Genomic DNA, 20,223 nt, shown 5'->3' on the forward strand with positions numbered 1-20,223 from the left:
AATGTCACAAAATGTGATCAGAATTTAGTAGAAATGTGGGCAGATGAGCTAATTGATTTTAAAATAATCATAAATATCATTCTACGTGTTTTATGTTTTTAACAAAGGTAAACCGTTCTAAAACCTGGCTAATCAGTACTCTTTTACAGGCCCAACAGGACCAACTGGACCGACAGGTCCAACAGGGCCTACGGGGGCCACAGGCGCAACTGGTGAAACTGGTGCAACTGGACCTGCAGGACCCAAGGGAGATACTGGTCCGAAGGGAGACACAGGGGCAACGGGAGCCACTGGAGGGACGGGTGCTGCAGGCAACACTGGGCCAACTGGGCCAACTGGACCCACTGGCAGTAAAGGTGCTTCCGGAGAAAAGGGTGCCATTGGTTCCACTGGTCCAACAGGTTCCACCGGTGCCACAGGTGCTACAGGTCCTAGAGGAGAAACTGGAGCAACTGGACCACGTGGAAGTGTTGGTGAAACTGGGCCGCAAGGTCCAAAAGGTGCTGTAGGTGCGACAGGCCCTGCTGGTATGACTGGTGCAACAGGTTTAAAGGGGGATAAAGGTGGCACCGGAGAAAAAGGAGCTATTGGCCAGACAGGAGCAACTGGCATGAAAGGCACCAGTGGACAACAAGGCCCAACTGGGCCCGTTGGGCCCACTGGTGTAACAGGGCAGAAAGGTAGCAAAGGGGAAATTGGCATCAAAGGAAACTCTGGAGTGGATGGTATAAAAGGTGAAAAGGGTGTACAAGGGGACAAGGGCAGCCTTGGTTCAACAGGACCGAAAGGGAATCAAGGGAATACCGGGAATACAGGGCCAGCTGGAGCAAAAGGACAGAAAGGTGAATTTGGCGCAACAGGGGAAACGGGACCTGTTGGCCCAACTGGACAAAAAGGAAATTCTGGTGCAATTGGCGCAACCGGACCAGCCGGCAATAAGGGAGAAAAAGGGCAAATTGGTGCAGTAGGTGCCACTGGCGCCACAGGCCCAACTGGGGCAATTGGCCCAACAGGCCCTCAAGGACAGAAAGGAAATGTGGGTGCCAAGGGCGAAATAGGAGCCAAGGGATCGATAGGAAATACTGGTGCGACTGGCAGTACAGGCCAGAAAGGCGACAGAGGACAGATTGGACCAACAGGTCCAACAGGATTGACAGGCTCCCAAGGTATACAAGGAGAAACGGGTCCTAAGGGAGACAAAGGCATGCAAGGAGAGAAAGGTACACAAGGTGAAATTGGTCCGACTGGCCCCACAGGAAATAAGGGAGAGCAAGGAGCTAAGGGAAATGTTGGCAATACTGGACCAGTGGGAAGTAAAGGGGACAAGGGAGAAATTGGAGCAGTAGGTCCAACTGGCAGCACTGGCGCTACTGGGTCTAAAGGGGACAAAGGAGATCTTGGCCCCAAAGGTGTTCAGGGTCAAACTGGACAGACAGGTCCTCAAGGCAATACTGGAAATAAAGGAGAAGTAGGGCAAAAAGGAGAACAAGGAATACAAGGAAATACCGGTCCCACTGGGGATGTTGGGCGTACAGGAGAGAAAGGGGCCATTGGTGATAAAGGGCAGAAAGGTGTACAGGGTTTTACTGGAGCAACTGGATCTACTGGCGCCACAGGTGCTACAGGTGCCACAGGAGCCACTGGTCCTAAAGGTGATTTAGGATCAAAAGGTCAGAAAGGTGCTATTGGACAAACAGGAGTTCAAGGACCCAAAGGATCACTAGGGCCTACTGGAGCGACTGGCGTCACCGGGAATAAAGGTGAAAAAGGTGTTCAAGGCCAAATTGGAAATACTGGACCAAAAGGAGCCAAGGGAGAATTAGGCAACACAGGGCCTACAGGAAGTGTTGGTCCGACTGGTGCAACTGGACCACAAGGGATTTCTGGAATTAAGGGGAATGTTGGAAACACAGGGCCTACTGGTTCTACGGGTGCGATTGGCTCCACTGGAGCCACGGGTCCAAAAGGAAATGTGGGAAATACGGGTCCAAATGGACAAAAAGGAGTGCAGGGAGAGAAGGGCAATGAGGGGCCGACTGGAGCCACTGGAACTACAGGGGCCACAGGCCAAAAAGGTGCAATTGGTGGCACTGGCCCAACTGGGGCAACTGGTTTAACTGGTCCTATAGGAGTAACAGGCGCGACTGGTGCTGTTGGACAGACGGGCCCAGCTGGAAGCACTGGACCAAAGGGTAATAAAGGAGAGATCGGTGCATCTGGGCCAACTGGTCCAAAAGGCAATATAGGGGCAACAGGAAACACTGGAGCTACTGGTAGCACCGGAGCAACTGGACCCGTTGGTTCTACTGGTCCTGTAGGTTCTACTGGAGCAACAGGGGTTACTGGCGCTAAAGGGAATATAGGAGCCACGGGACCAATTGGTGCCACAGGAGCAACTGGTGCCACTGGTATCCAAGGTAACACAGGACCAAAGGGAGAAAAAGGTAATATAGGTAATACGGGAGCAACGGGTGACAAGGGTGCTCAGGGTAATACAGGACCCAAGGGACAGAAGGGGGCCTTAGGTGCTAAAGGGCAAAAAGGTGAATTTGGACAGAAAGGTGTCAAAGGAGAGTTAGGAGAAAAAGGTTCCGTTGGTGCGACAGGAGTAACTGGGTCCAAAGGAGAAAAAGGAAGCATTGGGAGTAAAGGTGACAAAGGTTCAATTGGTTCAACAGGACCAGTTGGGGCCACTGGCTCCCAGGGAAACACTGGACCCACCGGTGCAACGGGTTCCACTGGTCCAACTGGTGTTACTGGTGTGACAGGAGCTAAGGGCACTAAAGGTGATCAGGGTGTCCAAGGCAATACTGGCCCTGTCGGATCAACTGGTGCCACGGGCCCCACGGGCTCCACTGGGGCTACAGGCCAAACTGGACCAAAAGGAATTCAAGGGCAAACAGGATCCAAAGGATCTGTCGGGGATAAGGGAAGTAAAGGTGATGTGGGAAATACTGGTGCTACCGGACCTGTGGGTGCAACTGGAGCTATGGGAGGCACTGGACCTGTAGGTGCCACTGGTCAGAAAGGTGCAGTTGGTGCCACAGGAAATACAGGGCCGAAGGGAAACATTGGAAACACTGGACCGATAGGTGCAACGGGGCCAACAGGGGCAACAGGAAGCACTGGACCTGTTGGTGCCACTGGTCCTGTAGGTGCCACGGGTGGTAAAGGAAACAAAGGTGAAAGAGGTGCACAAGGTCTGACAGGAGCAACTGGTACAACTGGTCCTGTCGGTGCAACTGGTGTCACTGGTCCACAGGGAAATAAAGGCGATAAAGGTGAAATAGGCAACAGTGGCCCCATGGGTCCCAAGGGAAATGTTGGAGCAACTGGAGCCACAGGTTTAAATGGAAATACAGGGCCAACAGGGGTGACTGGACCGGTGGGTGCCACTGGAAATACAGGCCTCCAAGGTTTAACAGGATCAACGGGTGTAACAGGTCTAAAGGGTCAGAAGGGTGAAACAGGGAATGTAGGCAGTACTGGTCCAACTGGCCCCGTGGGATCCACAGGCAAGTGCATTACCTAGCTAAGCTGGATATAACGGGTTTAATATCTAGAGACGTATATATTAAATGCTAACCCTTAATGGAATCAATTTTAAATGCTTGTTTTAGGCATAACCGTGTCGCTCAATTTATTTTTCGTTTATATGAATCATTGCAATTTATATATATAACATAAGCCTGAGTTTTTGAAAAAAATTTAATGATTAGGCACTACTGGGCCACAGGGCAACTCTGGTCCAAAGGGCGAGATAGGTGAAAAGGGGGCTGTTGGCAGTACAGGTCCAGTTGGAAGCACTGGTGCAACAGGGCCAGTAGGTGCAACTGGAGCCACTGGACAACAAGGACCAAAGGGAGATGTTGGAAACGTAGGTCCCACTGGCCCTAAGGGTGCTGTAGGTGCCACAGGTGAAACTGGACTGATTGGTAATACAGGCCCGATGGGTCCTAAAGGCAATAACGGCAATACTGGAGCCACTGGACCTGAAGGTGCCACTGGTCCCCAAGGACCAAAAGGTATCCAGACGTCTTTTAGCCAGTCCTCTTCTTGTTGAACAATAAACTGGATAATTATAACTTTTGAAATGTCAAAAGTACTACATTATTCGTGATAAAATATATTGATACTTATAAGCAAATATTTCTGTAACGTGAAAAACAAAAATATTGTGTAGATTTTTAAAACTTCTATATTCTTTGGCACTGTTACTTATGGTCAGCATTGTTATTGCCAAATTTTCTCACTTAGGTGAAAAGGGGATTCAAGGAATTTCAGGCATTACCGGTTCTAAAGGAAACCAAGGCGAAAAGGGCGTTATCGGACCCACTGGGCAAAAAGGGGAACAAGGAAATACGGGGTCAGTTGGCCCAACTGGTGCAACAGGACCTATTGGACCTAAGGGGAATGTAGGGGCAACTGGATCCACTGGACCTGTTGGTGCGACAGGACCTACTGGTACAAAGGGAGAGAAAGGTGTCATTGGGTCCACTGGACCAAAAGGAGCCGTTGGCGATAAAGGAAGCAAAGGTGATGTTGGACCCATTGGTGCTACTGGCGCAACAGGGCAGAAAGGAGAGACTGGTGAAAAGGGTGTGCAAGGTATATCGGGGATAACAGGTGCCAAGGGAGAACAGGGCCTACGAGGACCAAAGGGTGAAGTAGGAGAAAAAGGGAGCAAAGGAGAGATAGGAAACACTGGTTCGACAGGTGCAACAGGTTCTGTTGGAGCAACAGGCCCCGTGGGAAATACAGGTAATGCTTTAATTATTGTGTTGTGAGCACTTTATGAATTTTAGCCATGTTTGAGTATTGCGGTATATTTACGCGCGTTATTTATGGGAGGAACTCTCTAACATATCATATACATTAGCTGATGCTGTTTAAAACGGATTCTGATCATTCCATATTAGGGGCAACTGGTCCATCGGGACCAACGGGAGGTACAGGACCACAGGGACCAAAGGGTGAACAAGGAAATAAAGGAGATCAGGGGAATTCGGGACCGATAGGTCCAGTCGGTTCCACTGGATCTGTTGGTCCGACAGGTGCGACAGGATCCACAGGTCCAGTTGGAAGTACGGGCCCCATTGGACCTACTGGAGGCACAGGGTCTATGGGACCCACAGGACCTACAGGGGTCAAGGGTGAACAAGGTGTCTCTGGGATAAAAGGCCTGAAAGGAAATGTTGGTAAGTTATATTTCCGTGCAGCAGTTTTAAGATGGTCGTTTTAAGATGAGTTTAATGATGTACGAAGAATAAACAATAAGCACAAGATAACAGTAAATATTCCTTACATTAGACATAAATATTATTGCGTTTAAGTGAATGTGTCATCGATTTGACTAGATTCTTCTTTTACGTTAAGGCGCTAAAGGAGAAATCGGAGAAAAGGGTTCCAAAGGAGATCTCGGGTCGACGGGCTCTACTGGACCAACAGGTCCTTTTGGTCAAAAGGGTGACCGGGGAGCTACGGGACCAGTTGGAGCTACTGGACCACAAGGCATCGGTGGACCACCAGGACAAAAAGGAGTCCCTGGCTCAGCTGGCCCAACTGGAGCAACAGGCCAGAAAGGTGAAGTTGGTGGTGTTGGAGCAACAGGAGCAACTGGTCCACAGGGTGCAACTGGAAACAAAGGTTCAAAGGGCGAAGTTGGGGTCAAGGGGGAGGTGGGTGCAACAGGAGTATCAGGACCCCAAGGTGCAGTTGGCGCAACTGGTTCGACTGGACCTATGGGTCCAACAGGAGAGAAAGGGGCGCTCGGCCAGAAGGGCGAGCGGGGATTGGTTGGACCAACTGGACTTAAAGGTAATGCAGGAGAAAAGGGAGAAAAAGGAGCATTGGGATCTAAAGGAGATACTGGATTAACTGGTGCTACAGGATCAAGTGGCCCCACTGGACCTCAAGGGAACAAAGGTGAACCAGGTGCTCAAGGGCCAAAAGGTGAACCTGGTTTTAATGGTACAAGAGGACTGAAGGGAGATGTTGGGCCACAAGGGCCACCAGGTAAATTATTTTTAAAATATATATATATATATATATATATATATATATATATATATATATATATATATATATATATATATATATATATATATATTCAACATAACATCGTACGGTTTTGGTCTTCTGAACGCACAAAACTGTATAATTTGCATATGCTATGATTTCAATTCAAAACAATACACGGAGCTCTTTTAAGTAGATAATATTAAGTGCACTTAATTCTTACTTTGTTCTTAGCATGCTACCTATTTTTCTTGTTCTTTTACAGGAGTAACCGGTAAGGATGTCCTTCCGATGTTAGGGGAATACAGACTTGGTGAAATATTTTAAAAAAGTGATAACGAAAGCTTTTCGTGTACAATTATGCTGCATCAACTATCAATGGATGGTTAATACACAGATAAAGGTCACTCTCCCCTTGATTAATTTGTGAAAATTTGGATAATACAATTATGATGCAACAAGCAGTGCTGAAAAATAACAATACTGAGCTGAAACATATAGCAAAAAAATGTGTTATCTGTCCATCTCCCTTCAGTAACTTAGTCAGGTGTGTGTCTATTTCAGATGTCGACGAGTGTAACTTTAATAATGGTAACTGTAGTCAGCTGTGCATCAATACAATTGGGAGTTACTACTGCTGCTGCTACGATGGGTATGAACTAGAAAAAGAAAATCTAGTAGTGCATAGTCGATTGGCAGATGTTTCCCAATGTCTTGTCACAGGTAGGATATATATATATATATATATATATATATATATATATATATATATATATATATATGGTACATTTTCATTACATTTGGATTTGCAGGTATAATTTTATTTCTGAAGCATATGAAGAAGCATGCTACAGTTTGTTTCATATTCAATTTTGTCTAAGTTAAGATAATTGATTTCATTTATTTTGTCCCACTGTCGCTAAGTTGAATTATGTACTGTTTACTTAAACACCCGATTTAGTGACTCGTTGTGTGACAGTTTATATTTATCCGTACACTTATATAAAGATAATCCAACGCCAGGTGTGATCTCGCCGATTTATATTATTTTTTACTTAAATCGATAAGAATTAACAAAGTTGTTTTTTCAGGATCAAGGAAGAAAAGACAGACAGCGGATTCTACAGGTTAGTTCCAATTTTAAGGCAATTTAGGTTCTTGTTTTTCATATGTTTTAAATTATGTCATATCCAACATCTTTCATTTACTGGAGAAGGTTGTCGTCTTAAATAGTCAATGTGACATTGTTCTTTGACACGGCCATTTTGTGCTGTAAGTAAAATTTAACTGATGGTTACATTTCATTACATCCAGACATCATCGACGCAGAGGGCAATGTGTATATGCTTATGTACCTTAACAACATAGTAAATGACAGTCCGGACAATACAGCCACCCAGGAGATGTTTGTTACCGCCGGCAAACAAGATGTTAATCAAACTGTTGTGGTAACAGTAACCTATTACGATACCAGCGGGGTGAAGGTATCTTTCGACTATACCATAAACCCCGGTGCCGTTAGAAGAATTGATCTCTCAGGAAGAGGGCTGTTGACAACTGGAACAGGAATGTCCATGAATGGCATAGAACTAAATAGTTCGAACCCTATCATTGTCTACCCTGTTAACAAAAAGTCCTATTCTACTGATGGTTATTTAGCTCTTCCGGTTGATGGTTTGGGTGTGAGATATTACGCTGTGTCCTACCCTCCATATGATGAAGAATCTGCTTCAGTATCTTTAATTGGAGTTGTCTCTCCGTCAGACAATAATATTGTCCTCATCAAATTACCCACTCTGGGTGGACCAATCAGTTTCAATGGTTTCCAGTACGGAAGTGGCGAAACTATTAATATAACCCTGCAAAAATTCCAAACAGCACATATAGAGAGTGGCTATGATCTGACAGGAACTTTTATTAATAGCCAGGAACCAGTGTCTGTATTTAGTGGAAACGGTCGAACAGCAATTCCTAAAACAAGAGCCTCAAGGGACCATCTTGTAGAACAAATTCCACCAGTGCAATCATGGGGACGAGATTTTGCAACAGTTCCAATCCCGGATAGAACAGTTGGAGATTACTTCCGATTTGTTGCTAGTCTTGAAAGCACAACTATTTCTGTTACTAGCAGCAACGGGACCAAATGGACGTACACTATAGCTAATGCTGGTGGTTCTATACAGGATATCGTCAATTTCAAATCTACTGACCGCTACCGCATTGTGTCCAACAAGCCAATTTTGGTAATGCAGTTCGTTACAAGTCAGTTAACGGCATCGGACGGCGAAGTGGCTGACCCAGCTATGGTCCTGATACCTCCTGTGGAGCAATACAGCCGAGATTATCACTTCTCACTGCCAAGTTCGCAAAGTGCTATTATTTTGGGTAACGAGCCCTTCCGACATTTTGCGCTCATTGTCATAGAGGACATGTATAAAAATGATCTACTGCTGGACGGTGTTGCTGTGACTTCAGTAAATTGGTTGAGCATTGCAAATAACCCTGCTGCAACAGCGAAAAACAATCTCGTCGGAGGCTATATAAATGTGACTGGTGAGAACATGCCGCATGTTATCAGCAGCAGTAGAAGTGAACCGTTCACTTTTATGATGTTACTGTATGGTGCAGGAGACAGAGAAAGCTACGCTTTTCCAGTGGGGATGAAATTAATCAAAATAAATCCGGTAAGGAAATAGATTTGTCTCATGAGGGTTCTCTCTCTCAACATAATAATAATAATTTTGATAATAATATGTATTTAAACGACAGTAGTTACATGCTAGGATGATGCGTGCTATAAATACATGCTTACAATTTGTAACTTGATTCAAGCATGCTTTGACGAATGTAAATAACCCTAATCTCAGTAATTTTTCAATATGAAAACCACAAAAAACTTCTGAACCTATCATTTTAGTGTGTTTTTCAAGTATCTTATCTTTTTAAGTAATTTGAAAAAGGCACAATGTATATCGATGTTTGTTCTCTAATTTTTATAATGAATGTTTATTAATTTTCCTTTTTAACTTCATATCCTTGTCCCTGCAGCCTTCTCCTCCAGGTAACCGAATTTTGTTTAATTGAATTAGAAACCTGTATGTCAGTAACAAATTCAATCTGTATCACCTGTTATCTGTTTCAAGTCAAATGTAGATATACTTTTGTTTTACTAATTAAGTAAATTTAATATGGGGAAGTATGGTATATTTCAAACCCCAACATCCCATTTCATCAAGGAAAGTAATTAGAAAGGCATTTTCTGCATTTATCTACTGTGACTTATTTTATTCCAACTGGTAAACTTTATTGTACTGGCAAACTCTTTAATTCCCCAATGTCACGTTCCAGTCTGCCGTACCAATGTGGTTGGAGAGTGCTGTTCGTGTGACGTTGGTGGCGGTGTTATGATGCCATACAGTGGAGACTGCTGCATAGGTAATTTCCATGAGCTTTCAAAGTGGAAAGAGGGACAGTCGATTTAACATTCAAATCTACCTGTCTAAATTTTGCTTTTTTTTTCTCAGTGTAGTATATTTTTAAACATATGTCCGGTGATAAACTGGCGATGGTGTGCTAATAACAATAACCTTTACCAACATAGAGGAAATTGTAAACATATCAACAAGACCGCTGATGTTTTCATTGGTGAAAAATAAAATGAGTAACAGTGCTGAACTGTTTTGGTTTCCTTCTGATGGTCCGTAACGTGCAACATACTAGTCTGCCATTAACCTTTTTTATTTTTGCTTTATTTAATACATATATGACGTTATATTTTCAGCTGAAAATGTGGAGTGCTACTCGCCGTGCTGTGGAATAGTGTATTGTTATTGTCAAGTTGGAAGCGTTCGCGTTCCACTTAATAAAACAAACTGCATAGGTAGGTTTCGTTTTATCAAAACTTTTCTGTTATCACCAAGCAATATTTTAATCATTAATTTGTATTGTATAAGGTTCTAAAGTGTAACTCCCTTCTAATCCTGTAATGAACTCTCTGTCCTTAGATATATGAAAAAGTAAACTTACAAAAATTTGGCCGTGGCTACCATGTATCAATTTTTATTGTTATTCGTAGATACCAACGAGTGTGCAATAGACAACGGAGGTTGTGCTCACACGTGCACAAATACTCAGGTTGGACTCGGTTTTAACAGACGTGGCTATAACTGTAGCTGCTTTGATGGATATAGATTGTCCGACGACAGCCATGAGTGTTTGGGTAAGTTTTTATTAATTTATTTATCTATTATTTTTGTATTTATCGGTGATATTATTTTACATGCACCAATTTGTGATAAGATAACGTGTGTGAGCGTTTTATGAGATGCCCTGAGAGCTGAAAAGATAAACGTGCATACGTTCACTCAAGTATTTTGAAGCCCATTGAAATTAACTGTGGTTAGCACCATTAGGAATCGGCCGTTTTAAAAAGATGCACAATGTATAACTCTGGATAGAATAACTGTTACTGCATTACTTCAATTAATGGATAACACGAGAAAAAGATCTAGTTATTTAACAAGGATAAACATCACATATGTATGATAGGGCCGAAGCCGGTCAATCTTCAGCAAACGTCAGTGGAAGTATTGATCCATGGGTCATCTTTTTCCGATATGATCTCTAGTTGTTCTTGGCTCGCGTATAGTTATCAGCAGTAGCACACGAGGAAGATCAAAAGTTACATTCTCGTTTTAGTTTGAGAGGTGAAAAAAATCTCCAGTTTGATATGGACACAAGTACAAACATAACACAACACGTTTTCGTTTTTTTTTTCAGATATTAACGAGTGTGAGACGGCGATAGGAAGTAACATTTGTGACAATAACCGTGACTGCGTAAACACAATTGGCAGCTTTTACTGCGTTCGCGATGCTATTCCACCTTCACCAGGTAAGCAAGTCTTTACTTTCATTTAGTGTTGCCATGAGGCGCTGTGCTGGATATCCCTTGAGTCACCAACAGAGTATAAGAGATTACGATGTGGCTTGAGGTTGATACTAGAACACCCCCCCGGACAATTCCCACAGAGGACACCCCCCCCCCCCACCACCACCAAAAATATACATTTATATGCAAATATAAATTAGTGTAAAGTTCAAAACATTTCATTCATTTTAAGAATATTTTTACAGTGTGATAATAGAACTTCATCATTAAACAAATTACTTTATAACAAATTCGTTTTTTTATTAAGTACAAGTACAGAAAGTATTATTAAATATCTCATCAAAGTATAACCACCTATCCTCCAGGTAAAGGTGGGGAAAACAGACGAACGGGTAAATAGATAAGAATATTTTCAGTGTGGTGGGTAGGTGGGTAGAAGTCAAGCAGTTAAAAGTGATGCAAATAATCAAAGGGATGCCTAGATAAGCGAGAAAATTTGTTTATCGCACCTTTCCCTAGAGATGAACCTTGATTCGAGGCTTACTTTAATCAAGGTTGGATTAATGAAACAATTAAAAGTAACAGTTATATCATCAAAGTGTTACCTGAATGAATGAGATCATCTGTTTACCCCACTTTTACTAGGTGATATACTTTGATCAGATTTTAAATTAAATTTTCTATACTTCTATTTCTAAAATTTTTGTTTACTTGTACTCCATGAAAATAATTTGTTAAATGAAATTAACATTTTCTATCCTCGAGTTGCATCATCACACTAAGAAATATTCATTAAATGGATGAAAAGATTCGAACTTTTTGCTTTTTCATTTATATTTTTATACAAATAAATATTCATTGGGGGAGGGGGGATTGTCCTGGGGGGAATTATCCGGGGGGGATTGTCCTGAAACCCTTGAAGCTGTTTGTTTGTTTGTTCGGCTAAATTTGCCTGATGTCAACGATTTAACCTACGTCTTTTGCTAATAAGGAAAGAAAATTGAATGCCACGCTCATTCTGCTAAAGAATTATTAAATTGTACTAAAATTTAATATACATTTGAAGAAATGGCATTAGAAACGTAGGCAGAAAGGAAAGGAAATTGTGACTTATAGTCAGTTTTATAGAAAATATAAAGTCCATCTGACGTTTGTGTACTGCTATCACCACAAATTAATTTAATATTAATTTCAGTGTACTATATTCTATATAGTAACAGGGATGTAAATGAGATATAATTCTTTGATTATAACCACCACTTTATTTTAAGCCGCGTCCGGTTTAGAAGGAGGGCCACAGGTAATTCGAATGGCCCAACAGACAACCAGTACCCAGTTTAATTCACTTACTATTTGGACAGCAGTCCTTTCCATACTGCTCGTGTTGGTAATAGCATGGAACTTCCGAAAATGGCAAACAGACAGGCGAAGAAAGAAAAAGGAAGACGATATCATGGATTCTGCGTCCATAGAGACATTTAGTCCTCGCGATATTGATTTTTCATTACGTGGCAAAACAAATGACGCCTACATAAAGAACGAAGAAGAACAGTCTAATGATTGTAATTAACTCTCTTGCTCACGAGGAAAACTGATGTCCATAGCATTTCTACCCCCTCTTTTGAAGAAGAATCGTTGAAACTTTCAGCACAGAATTGAAAAGTAGTGTGCCATAGTTGTAGAATGCTTCCATAACATGTATTCAATCTCTCTCTCTCATATATATATATATATATATATATATATATATATATATATATATATATATATATATATATGAGCGCGGATACATTTAGGTGGTCGAGACGGCACATTTATTAATTGTCACAATTAATTGGTTTAAACTGATTTGAAAACTTTTAAAATATGAGTTGGAGTACAGTGTAGAAGTCAAATAGTATATTTGTAAAGCGCCATATTTAACATATTGTACAGTGCTTTCTTTATTATTATTTTTTTTTAAGTCACTTGGCCTTCTTTTTTCCCCACTCATTTACGAAAAAGAATAAGCAATCCACTACAGTGCCCTATGTCAGAAATGCCTGTCCTTAAATATGTTGTTGCATAATATTTGGACTCCTTAAGATTTCTTTAATCTAGTTTTTTCTTTTTAATTCAAACGAGGCAAATCCGCATTCAAGTTGATTAAGTAAGATTGTGAATGAGCATTCATGTGGAATAAGCTATGATTACTTAGTTAAAGTCTTGACAAGAACAGGTGGTCACTGTACTGTTTAAAAGATCAAATATTTGCAAACCGGGATTACGCAATCTATATAGACACACTTAATTGTGCAACTATTTGAACAAACCTTCTGTTTATTATTTTGTCACGAACCTCCTTCATGTGTCCGATGTTTATTCATGTAATTTTCGCTGCTTCTTAGAATTGTGCGAAATTAAATTAGTAGTTGAGTTTGACTTTTGATAATTAATTAATATGTTGTTTTGCGAGGATGGAAAATTCAAACCATGTTTACTGCGCGTAGAATTAAACGAGGAATAGTCTATGAAATAGTTGCTGTAAACTGTGTTTTCAACTAAACCTTGTGTAAAAGGATGTCACAATTGTAATCTTGCCTGAAATACAGAATGTATGTAAACTGTTTGAAACTTACATTTGTAGATGTAAAACTATTCAAGCGACCTTTTTATAATAAATTCTTGGAAATTTAATTTTGGTAATCTTTAGTGCTAGAAGGGGTTTCTGTGTCTTCAGTAAATTTAGCATAGCAAATAACCCTGCTGCAACCATCTCGTTGGAGGCTGTATAAATGTGACTGGCGATAACATGTCGCATGTTATCAGCAGCAGTAGAAGTAAACCGTTCACTTTTATGATGTTACTGTATGGTGCAGGAGACAGAGAAAGCTACGCTTTTCCAGTGGGAATGGAGTTTATCAAAATTAATCGCACACGAGCACACGAGCACACAAGCACGCACGCACGCACACACACATGCACATACACAGTCCTACCAAAACACCTTACCTGGAATCACATGTAGGAAGTACAGGAAGAAAGAAGTAAGTAATAAATTAATTTACGAGCAACAAATACGAATTTGTGATACTTGCTACTGGATGGAAAAAAATCAGTAAGAGCTCCATACCTATCAAATATATACGTGTGTGTTTATACTATCAATATGATAATCTGTTATCGTTCTAAGATATTGTCTAGCTTTATTTATTTAAAATATAAACATTTGCATCTTTATTTCGTCTTTAATGAAGGGTTTTCATTGAACCGTCTATAAGATTCCTTACTGATTGTTTTTTTTCTTTGAGAATTATGACAGGAGTTCTGCACGCCGCGGTGGGAGGTAACGGAAGGTAAAGAAAAACTGAACGTAAGGGGCCACTAAAATCAGGTAGGAAGAAAATATTTCTTGTCTTTTTGCGATTGTTTTATCATTGTTATACTTTCAATGAATACACCATTAATCTGAAGATTTTGATCACTGAATGAGATTCAACCTTGCTGATCTGATAAGTGATAGCTTCTTCTAAATGTCCATAAAATAAGGCTTCTATTGTTAGTCTGATGGGTTCTAGCTAACTGGAGATGAGGCACTTTATTGTCCGCTTTTAAAATTAGTTGAAAGGCAAGGGCATGTTTTGATTGTATTAATGGCATCCCTCAAGAAAGTGTTAGATATTATTCCTGGACATCAAAAGACAAATGTCAATCCAAAGTAAACGACTAACTTCAGGTAAAGGAGTTGTGTCTATGTAATAACCGCACTTTGCAAAAGCGGATCCAGGATTTATTTGAAGGGGGGTCCGGAACGACAGGCCTCGGATGCAAAGCCGACCATCGCCTCCTTGTTGTGAGGTTCTAGGCCTGCTCAGGGCCCCGAAAATTTTGTTGGTGTTTTGGAGAGCAAACAGTACGGTTTAGAACTATGATTTAGCTAGTCAAAATCTTAATTTCAAGAGGGGAATTTTGGTGTGATAAATTTTTCAGAAACTGAAGGGGACTGAAGGGGACCCCCCTGACACCCCCTTTCCCCCCTCTAAATCCGCCACTGCTCTGTAAACGTTTATGTCTTCAGTTGGATTATGTTTCCTGAAATGGAGCCGGTTTTATTTATTGTATATATTAACGTTGTAATAAAACAAAGTGATTTTGTTGGACGCAGCGATTGTGATTTTTCAATGGTAATAACCATAAATGGCAGTTTTACCCTTTGATGTTGTAAATAATAAAAAGGGTGGATGAGTCAACTAATTTGTTTGAGGATATATCTTTTCCATTTGACTGTCGCCATCAATGTTACCCGTGCACCAGAACAGTAGCTGTGTGGTGTTGAAACATTGTATGATGCTGATTATACACGATTATGACATATGTATTGCAAATGTCATCATATTTCAATATAATTTTTAGATGAATCTTTAACACTTTTTCTTCAGTCGCCGAGGTATGCCATATCTAAAACCATTCATGTACAATCAGGGTCGATAAATTTGTTTTTGTCATTAGTTTTAAGTAACTTTGTCAGTGAAGATATAACAAAAACTTGTGAATATCACTCGTGGCAATAAAAATAATAATTTTATAACTCGAAAATAAGTTGATAGATCGTAATTTTTCTCAACGGTATTGGGGAACTGACTAAAGGTTATACCTTGCTGTTGAGGTATTTATTTATTTATTTATCTATTTATTTATTTATTTATTTATTTATTAAGTCTTAGCGCATTGTATGCCTTTAGAATAAAGAACTGTACTTGCACATGTTAACAATGGGCCCCGTCATCCGATCATTCAAACCGTCTCTTAATACAGTTGATCATTGTAATTTGAGCTAGCAGTTTATTGACTGTCCTCTGTAGACGAGTGGTTAATATACGATAGTAAATGTTCAAATAAACAATGTGATTGTGACCGTGATATAAGACTACTGTAAAGGGATATACTATATGCATTGAACATGTTAGAATTCAGCGAACAGAGCATTCAAGTTAAAGATGGAGTTTTCTAGTGCAGGCTTGATATATGACACTTTGAGTTGTATTATGGCCATGGGCCATTTTTATAAGCTACAGGTCCAGATCAGAAAAGTGTGGAATGTACCACTTCTACACTTAAATTGAGTGATTTGGAGAGATTCAAATGAATGTTTCACTAATACAATGTCTTGTAGAGTGTAATCACATAGTTTAAGTTAAAACTATTTTACTTTATTTTTAATGTTGACGCTAATTGGCGAGTATACATTGCGCTAGTGATTGGCGCGTAATTCTTTTCAATATTTTTCGTTTACTTCTTATACATGATGTCTACCTGTTTTCTACCAGGGCCGGAGTTTTCTTTATGTGCACTTTCCTCTGACGCGTGCAGTGCAGAAAAGTCCCATTGTTTAATCAGAGACATGTCTGTGAATTTCTAGTGAAAAATCAATCTATGGCTCTGATAGAGGGTTATGTGTACCTATTTCAGTTTAATTTCTTAAAAGAGCGTGAAATGTGTATTTTCTAACTGTGCGTTTTAGCTTTGTCTAGTTTCTCATACCTCTTTTAGACTATGCAAGCTCGTTTATGATATTACAAATGTTTTAAATGGCACTTGTCAAGCGGCGAGACTTTTGATAACATATATATATATATATATATATATATATATATATATATATATATATATATATATTACTACTACCACTACTTCTATTAACGAGTACTACTACTACGACGGCTACTACTGCTGCTCCTAGTACTGTAGTACTACTACATTTTGAAGTTTGGTAGTAAATGAAATTTGAGGAGGGCGGTGTCTAAGGGCCTTCAAATATGTCACATCTTCAGATGTGTCCTAGTTGTTTCTTAAGGTAATACCTATTTCTTTTGTGTGGGTGGCGATATCAATTACGTTTTCATAACTAGGCAATATTTGAATCAGTAGCAGTTTTGTTCAGAATGCGCTGAAATTCAGCCTTCCGCTGCCACGCTTTCATTTGTACAATGACTTCAGGTCCCGCGTTGAAAGCGACATTTAGAGCAGAACGACTCAGAACCAGTTTAGATCTGATTAACGTGCACTGGTATTTTGTTAACGATATCTGTTGAATACGGCCGCATTTTCTGCTGAATAGCACTGCAAAAAGGCAAGAAAATAGTTAAAAGCCCGCGTCACTCTACGGGTGTTTAAGAGGCGTGGTTTATGGATTCCACAAACGCGTATTTACCACTGAGGACTTGGTTATTGAGTGAGGCATTGAACTTCACACTTCCACGGTCGATAGCCATTTTCTAACTTTATAAAGATTAACATTTTAATCAAAAATCAATTAAACGCAAGTGATTGGGAAAAAACTCATATAAGATTGTCACAAAGTAATTCAATGAAATATACATGTACATGTGTATTAATTCAATGAAATATACATTTATATACTGTATCACTTCACCTTCGAAAAATAGGCACAATCATTCGGGCAGTACCCGAGCCTGTATACTGGCATCATGCTACGAAAGAGACGGCAGTTAAGTAATAAGTATTTAAGCCTATGATCCCCCGTGGCTCTCATTTTTCAAAAACGCCAGGATGTACCCTTCTGTGTAACAGGTAAAAGTCGGGATAATCTGAGCCGTGGGAGATTTGTGTGTTCTCTGTGTACTCAGTGTACTGACTCCCCACTCCATATTTTGTGTGATTAGCAGTTGATTAGTCAGTCCTTGAGTAGCGCCCCTCTGCTGCGTTTTCGACAAATCAATACAAACGTGGTAAAGTAGGCATGAGTGTTTAACAGGGTGGAGTGGGAATCGTTGAAAGGAGTTTGATGACGAACCACTGATACATCCACTGAAAATTTGTGCTTCTGTAGGGGAGTACTGTTTGTCCAACTTTTTAATCATTGCATCATTTTGTCTTATTGTGAAAATCACATATTCATCAGGAATACGCGTCCTCGAAATTCGATACCTTTTAAAATTGAACGAAATGTTTTAGAAATTGTATATTTTGAGAAAAATCATTATTTTAAATTAGCCGACTGGCTTATTTTAATAAAATGTCACCGACTGTTTCTTTTGAGCTGTAAGATTATATCATCCGAGAAAATACCTAGACACGTCGGCTAAAACGGAGATTATACGTATGGACCTCCACTTATTCCTCACTTAAAAAAAAAGACCAACAGTACACTCAGGATGTGACATATGAATGATAAGCTTCTTTAGGGAAGATGTTTGATGTAATTTTATACGTAGTATAATACAAGATGGTGGAGTGGTAAATTCATATATCATTCTTTTGTCTGGCTTTGCACACAGAGATTGGTAGCAATATGTCACCATGTTTGTAGGATGATTACATAACTCGACAGAATGACCATTTTCGAAAGCCTTAGAGAAAATCAATTATAGCATAGTCGGGGAACGCGTATACAAAGCCAATATTGAAAGTCACAAAGCAATTATGTGTTGTGAACGGGATACTCTATCCTACAGGACCGTGCAGTAATCGTTTTGTAGGAGGTCTAATAATCTCTTCCGTTTAACTTGTCATCGGTCTGCGGTTTCCACTATTTACTAAATTGCTACGTAATACCACGCCCATTTTATGCTCGACATAGGTATCAGGTACATATACTTCCTGGATGTAAGAATATAGGAATAACTGATAGTTTACCTCTCTGGGTTGGTTATCCTTGTTTAAAGAAAATAAGCTGAAAGGCACACGTATATGACTGCACGATATTCCACCAACCCTTAAATAAATGTAATAGCTGAATGAATGAAAAATATCCGTTCGTTCAATTTTCGACAAAATGTCGGAAATGGTTGGTCCGCTTCCATATGTCTGTTGAATGGTGGTTGTTAGGGCATATAGATTCGACCAAACTTAGCCTTTATTTCCCTCTGCACTTGGATGTTTCCACGTGTCAATTTGGCTTTCTTTTCAACCTCTTTCGATCAACCATCCTGTTCACCGCCGTGAAAGTGCCTGCGTTGTTGTCCGACTCGAAAAACATCAGATATATCTGTTTTTCAAAAGAAAGGCATGTGCTTCGGGATGGTGTCTGTCTACGCTTAAGAGAAAACAAAAGATGAAATACCGCAAGGTGTGACTGAAACAGAATAATGAGGGTGTAAGTGGCATCTCTGTAATGTTTGTTTTGTGGAAGCACATCTTAATTTATGAATAACAAAACTGAATATAGAATCCTTGTCCTGAATTTTACATTTCCTTTTCATGACCAGTTTAGTTGATAATGCATAGGTAAGCATATTAATGTCACTGGAAAGTTCACATCGGGAGACATATGTGATTTATAATGTCAGAGGTAGGGTGTTGATGGCAAATTACAAGGTAGGGAGCGTAGTAATGATACTGCTGTCAACTTTGATATGCCCCTGTGGCTTCAGAGAAAAAGTAAATAAAAGGAGACGAAGTAATACAATCTAATACATTTTTCTGATAAGAACCCCTATTCATTTAGAGACCAGAACTTTTTAAGGGGTGTGTCTGCTGTGCGAGGACACACATTTACCACCCACCAGTTCCACGGATTTAAAAAAAAAATAAGAAATTGAATATAACTCATTAACATGTATTTAACATTAACATGTTATAAAATTCGCCCTGGTCATTCTCTGTATATGAAAAATCCAGTGCATTCACTATACGTAATTACAATTAAAGGTAGGATCATAATTTCCCAGTGCAAGGAACGACCATTTTCTTGTGTCATGCACATGAAGCTTCCCGGTGCAAATACATGTATAGTTGGTTTAGTTAAAGAAATATCTATCTTTTATCTATTATCTATTTGTACGTTTATGTTGTAATGAATGTCGTATTGATGTATCTGACAGGGTACATGGATATACTAGTAGAGTGGTATAAGGAGATATTGATAACACACATAATCATGGATATTAAAGAAAAGAGTGTTGGCTCTCAGGTTTTACATTTGTAGGCAAATTCAAAAAGCAATCAAGCCCTTTATGCACCGCATTGTGGTGAGCGATATGTTTGACCTTAGACCCTAGCTTTGACAGTGTAAACTTTCTAAGCATGGAACCATACATGCTATATACAAACATGCACCCTGTATCTTTACCGTGCGAGTTTCCACAATGAACCGGTCCTCAAATGGAAGCTCTCCTAACAATACTGAAGGGCATTAGGTGTGGTTATTACCATGTAAGCACGCCATTGACGTTAAGTGCACTGTCCTTGCCATGTCACATCACACCTAAGGACGTCTTTCAAGATGTAATCACCTTGACTAATTATTTTCATGCGTGTGCATCTCCACTTACCTTGACAGTTCACGCCTCCCGTGTGTTCCCCCCCCCCCCCCCA

General features: G+C 40.2%; 1 protein-coding gene across 1 annotated transcript; it reads left to right on the top strand.

Annotated features, from left to right (window-relative positions):
• The first annotated feature begins 130 nt into the window (after positions 1-130).
• On the top strand, positions 131-13,584 carry LOC106179363 (uncharacterized). Its single transcript, XM_013562969.3, has 15 exons — positions 131-3,515; positions 3,720-4,025; positions 4,258-4,761; positions 4,920-5,198; positions 5,377-6,015; positions 6,284-6,292; positions 6,583-6,741; positions 7,110-7,145; positions 7,333-8,702; positions 9,067-9,079; positions 9,367-9,453; positions 9,800-9,898; positions 10,094-10,237; positions 10,798-10,911; positions 12,180-13,584. The coding sequence occupies exons 1-15, from the start codon at positions 530-532 to the stop codon at positions 12,476-12,478; spliced, it is 7,044 nt and encodes a 2,347-aa protein (XP_013418423.2). The 5' UTR covers positions 131-529; the 3' UTR covers positions 12,479-13,584.
• The last annotated feature ends 6,639 nt before the right edge of the window (positions 13,585-20,223 follow it).

This window comes from Lingula anatina, chromosome 1, assembly GCF_051362555.1.
Source record: "Lingula anatina isolate TDL-2025a chromosome 1, LinAna3.0, whole genome shotgun sequence".
In the NCBI taxonomy this organism is placed as follows: domain Eukaryota; kingdom Metazoa; phylum Brachiopoda; class Lingulata; order Lingulida; family Lingulidae; genus Lingula; species Lingula anatina.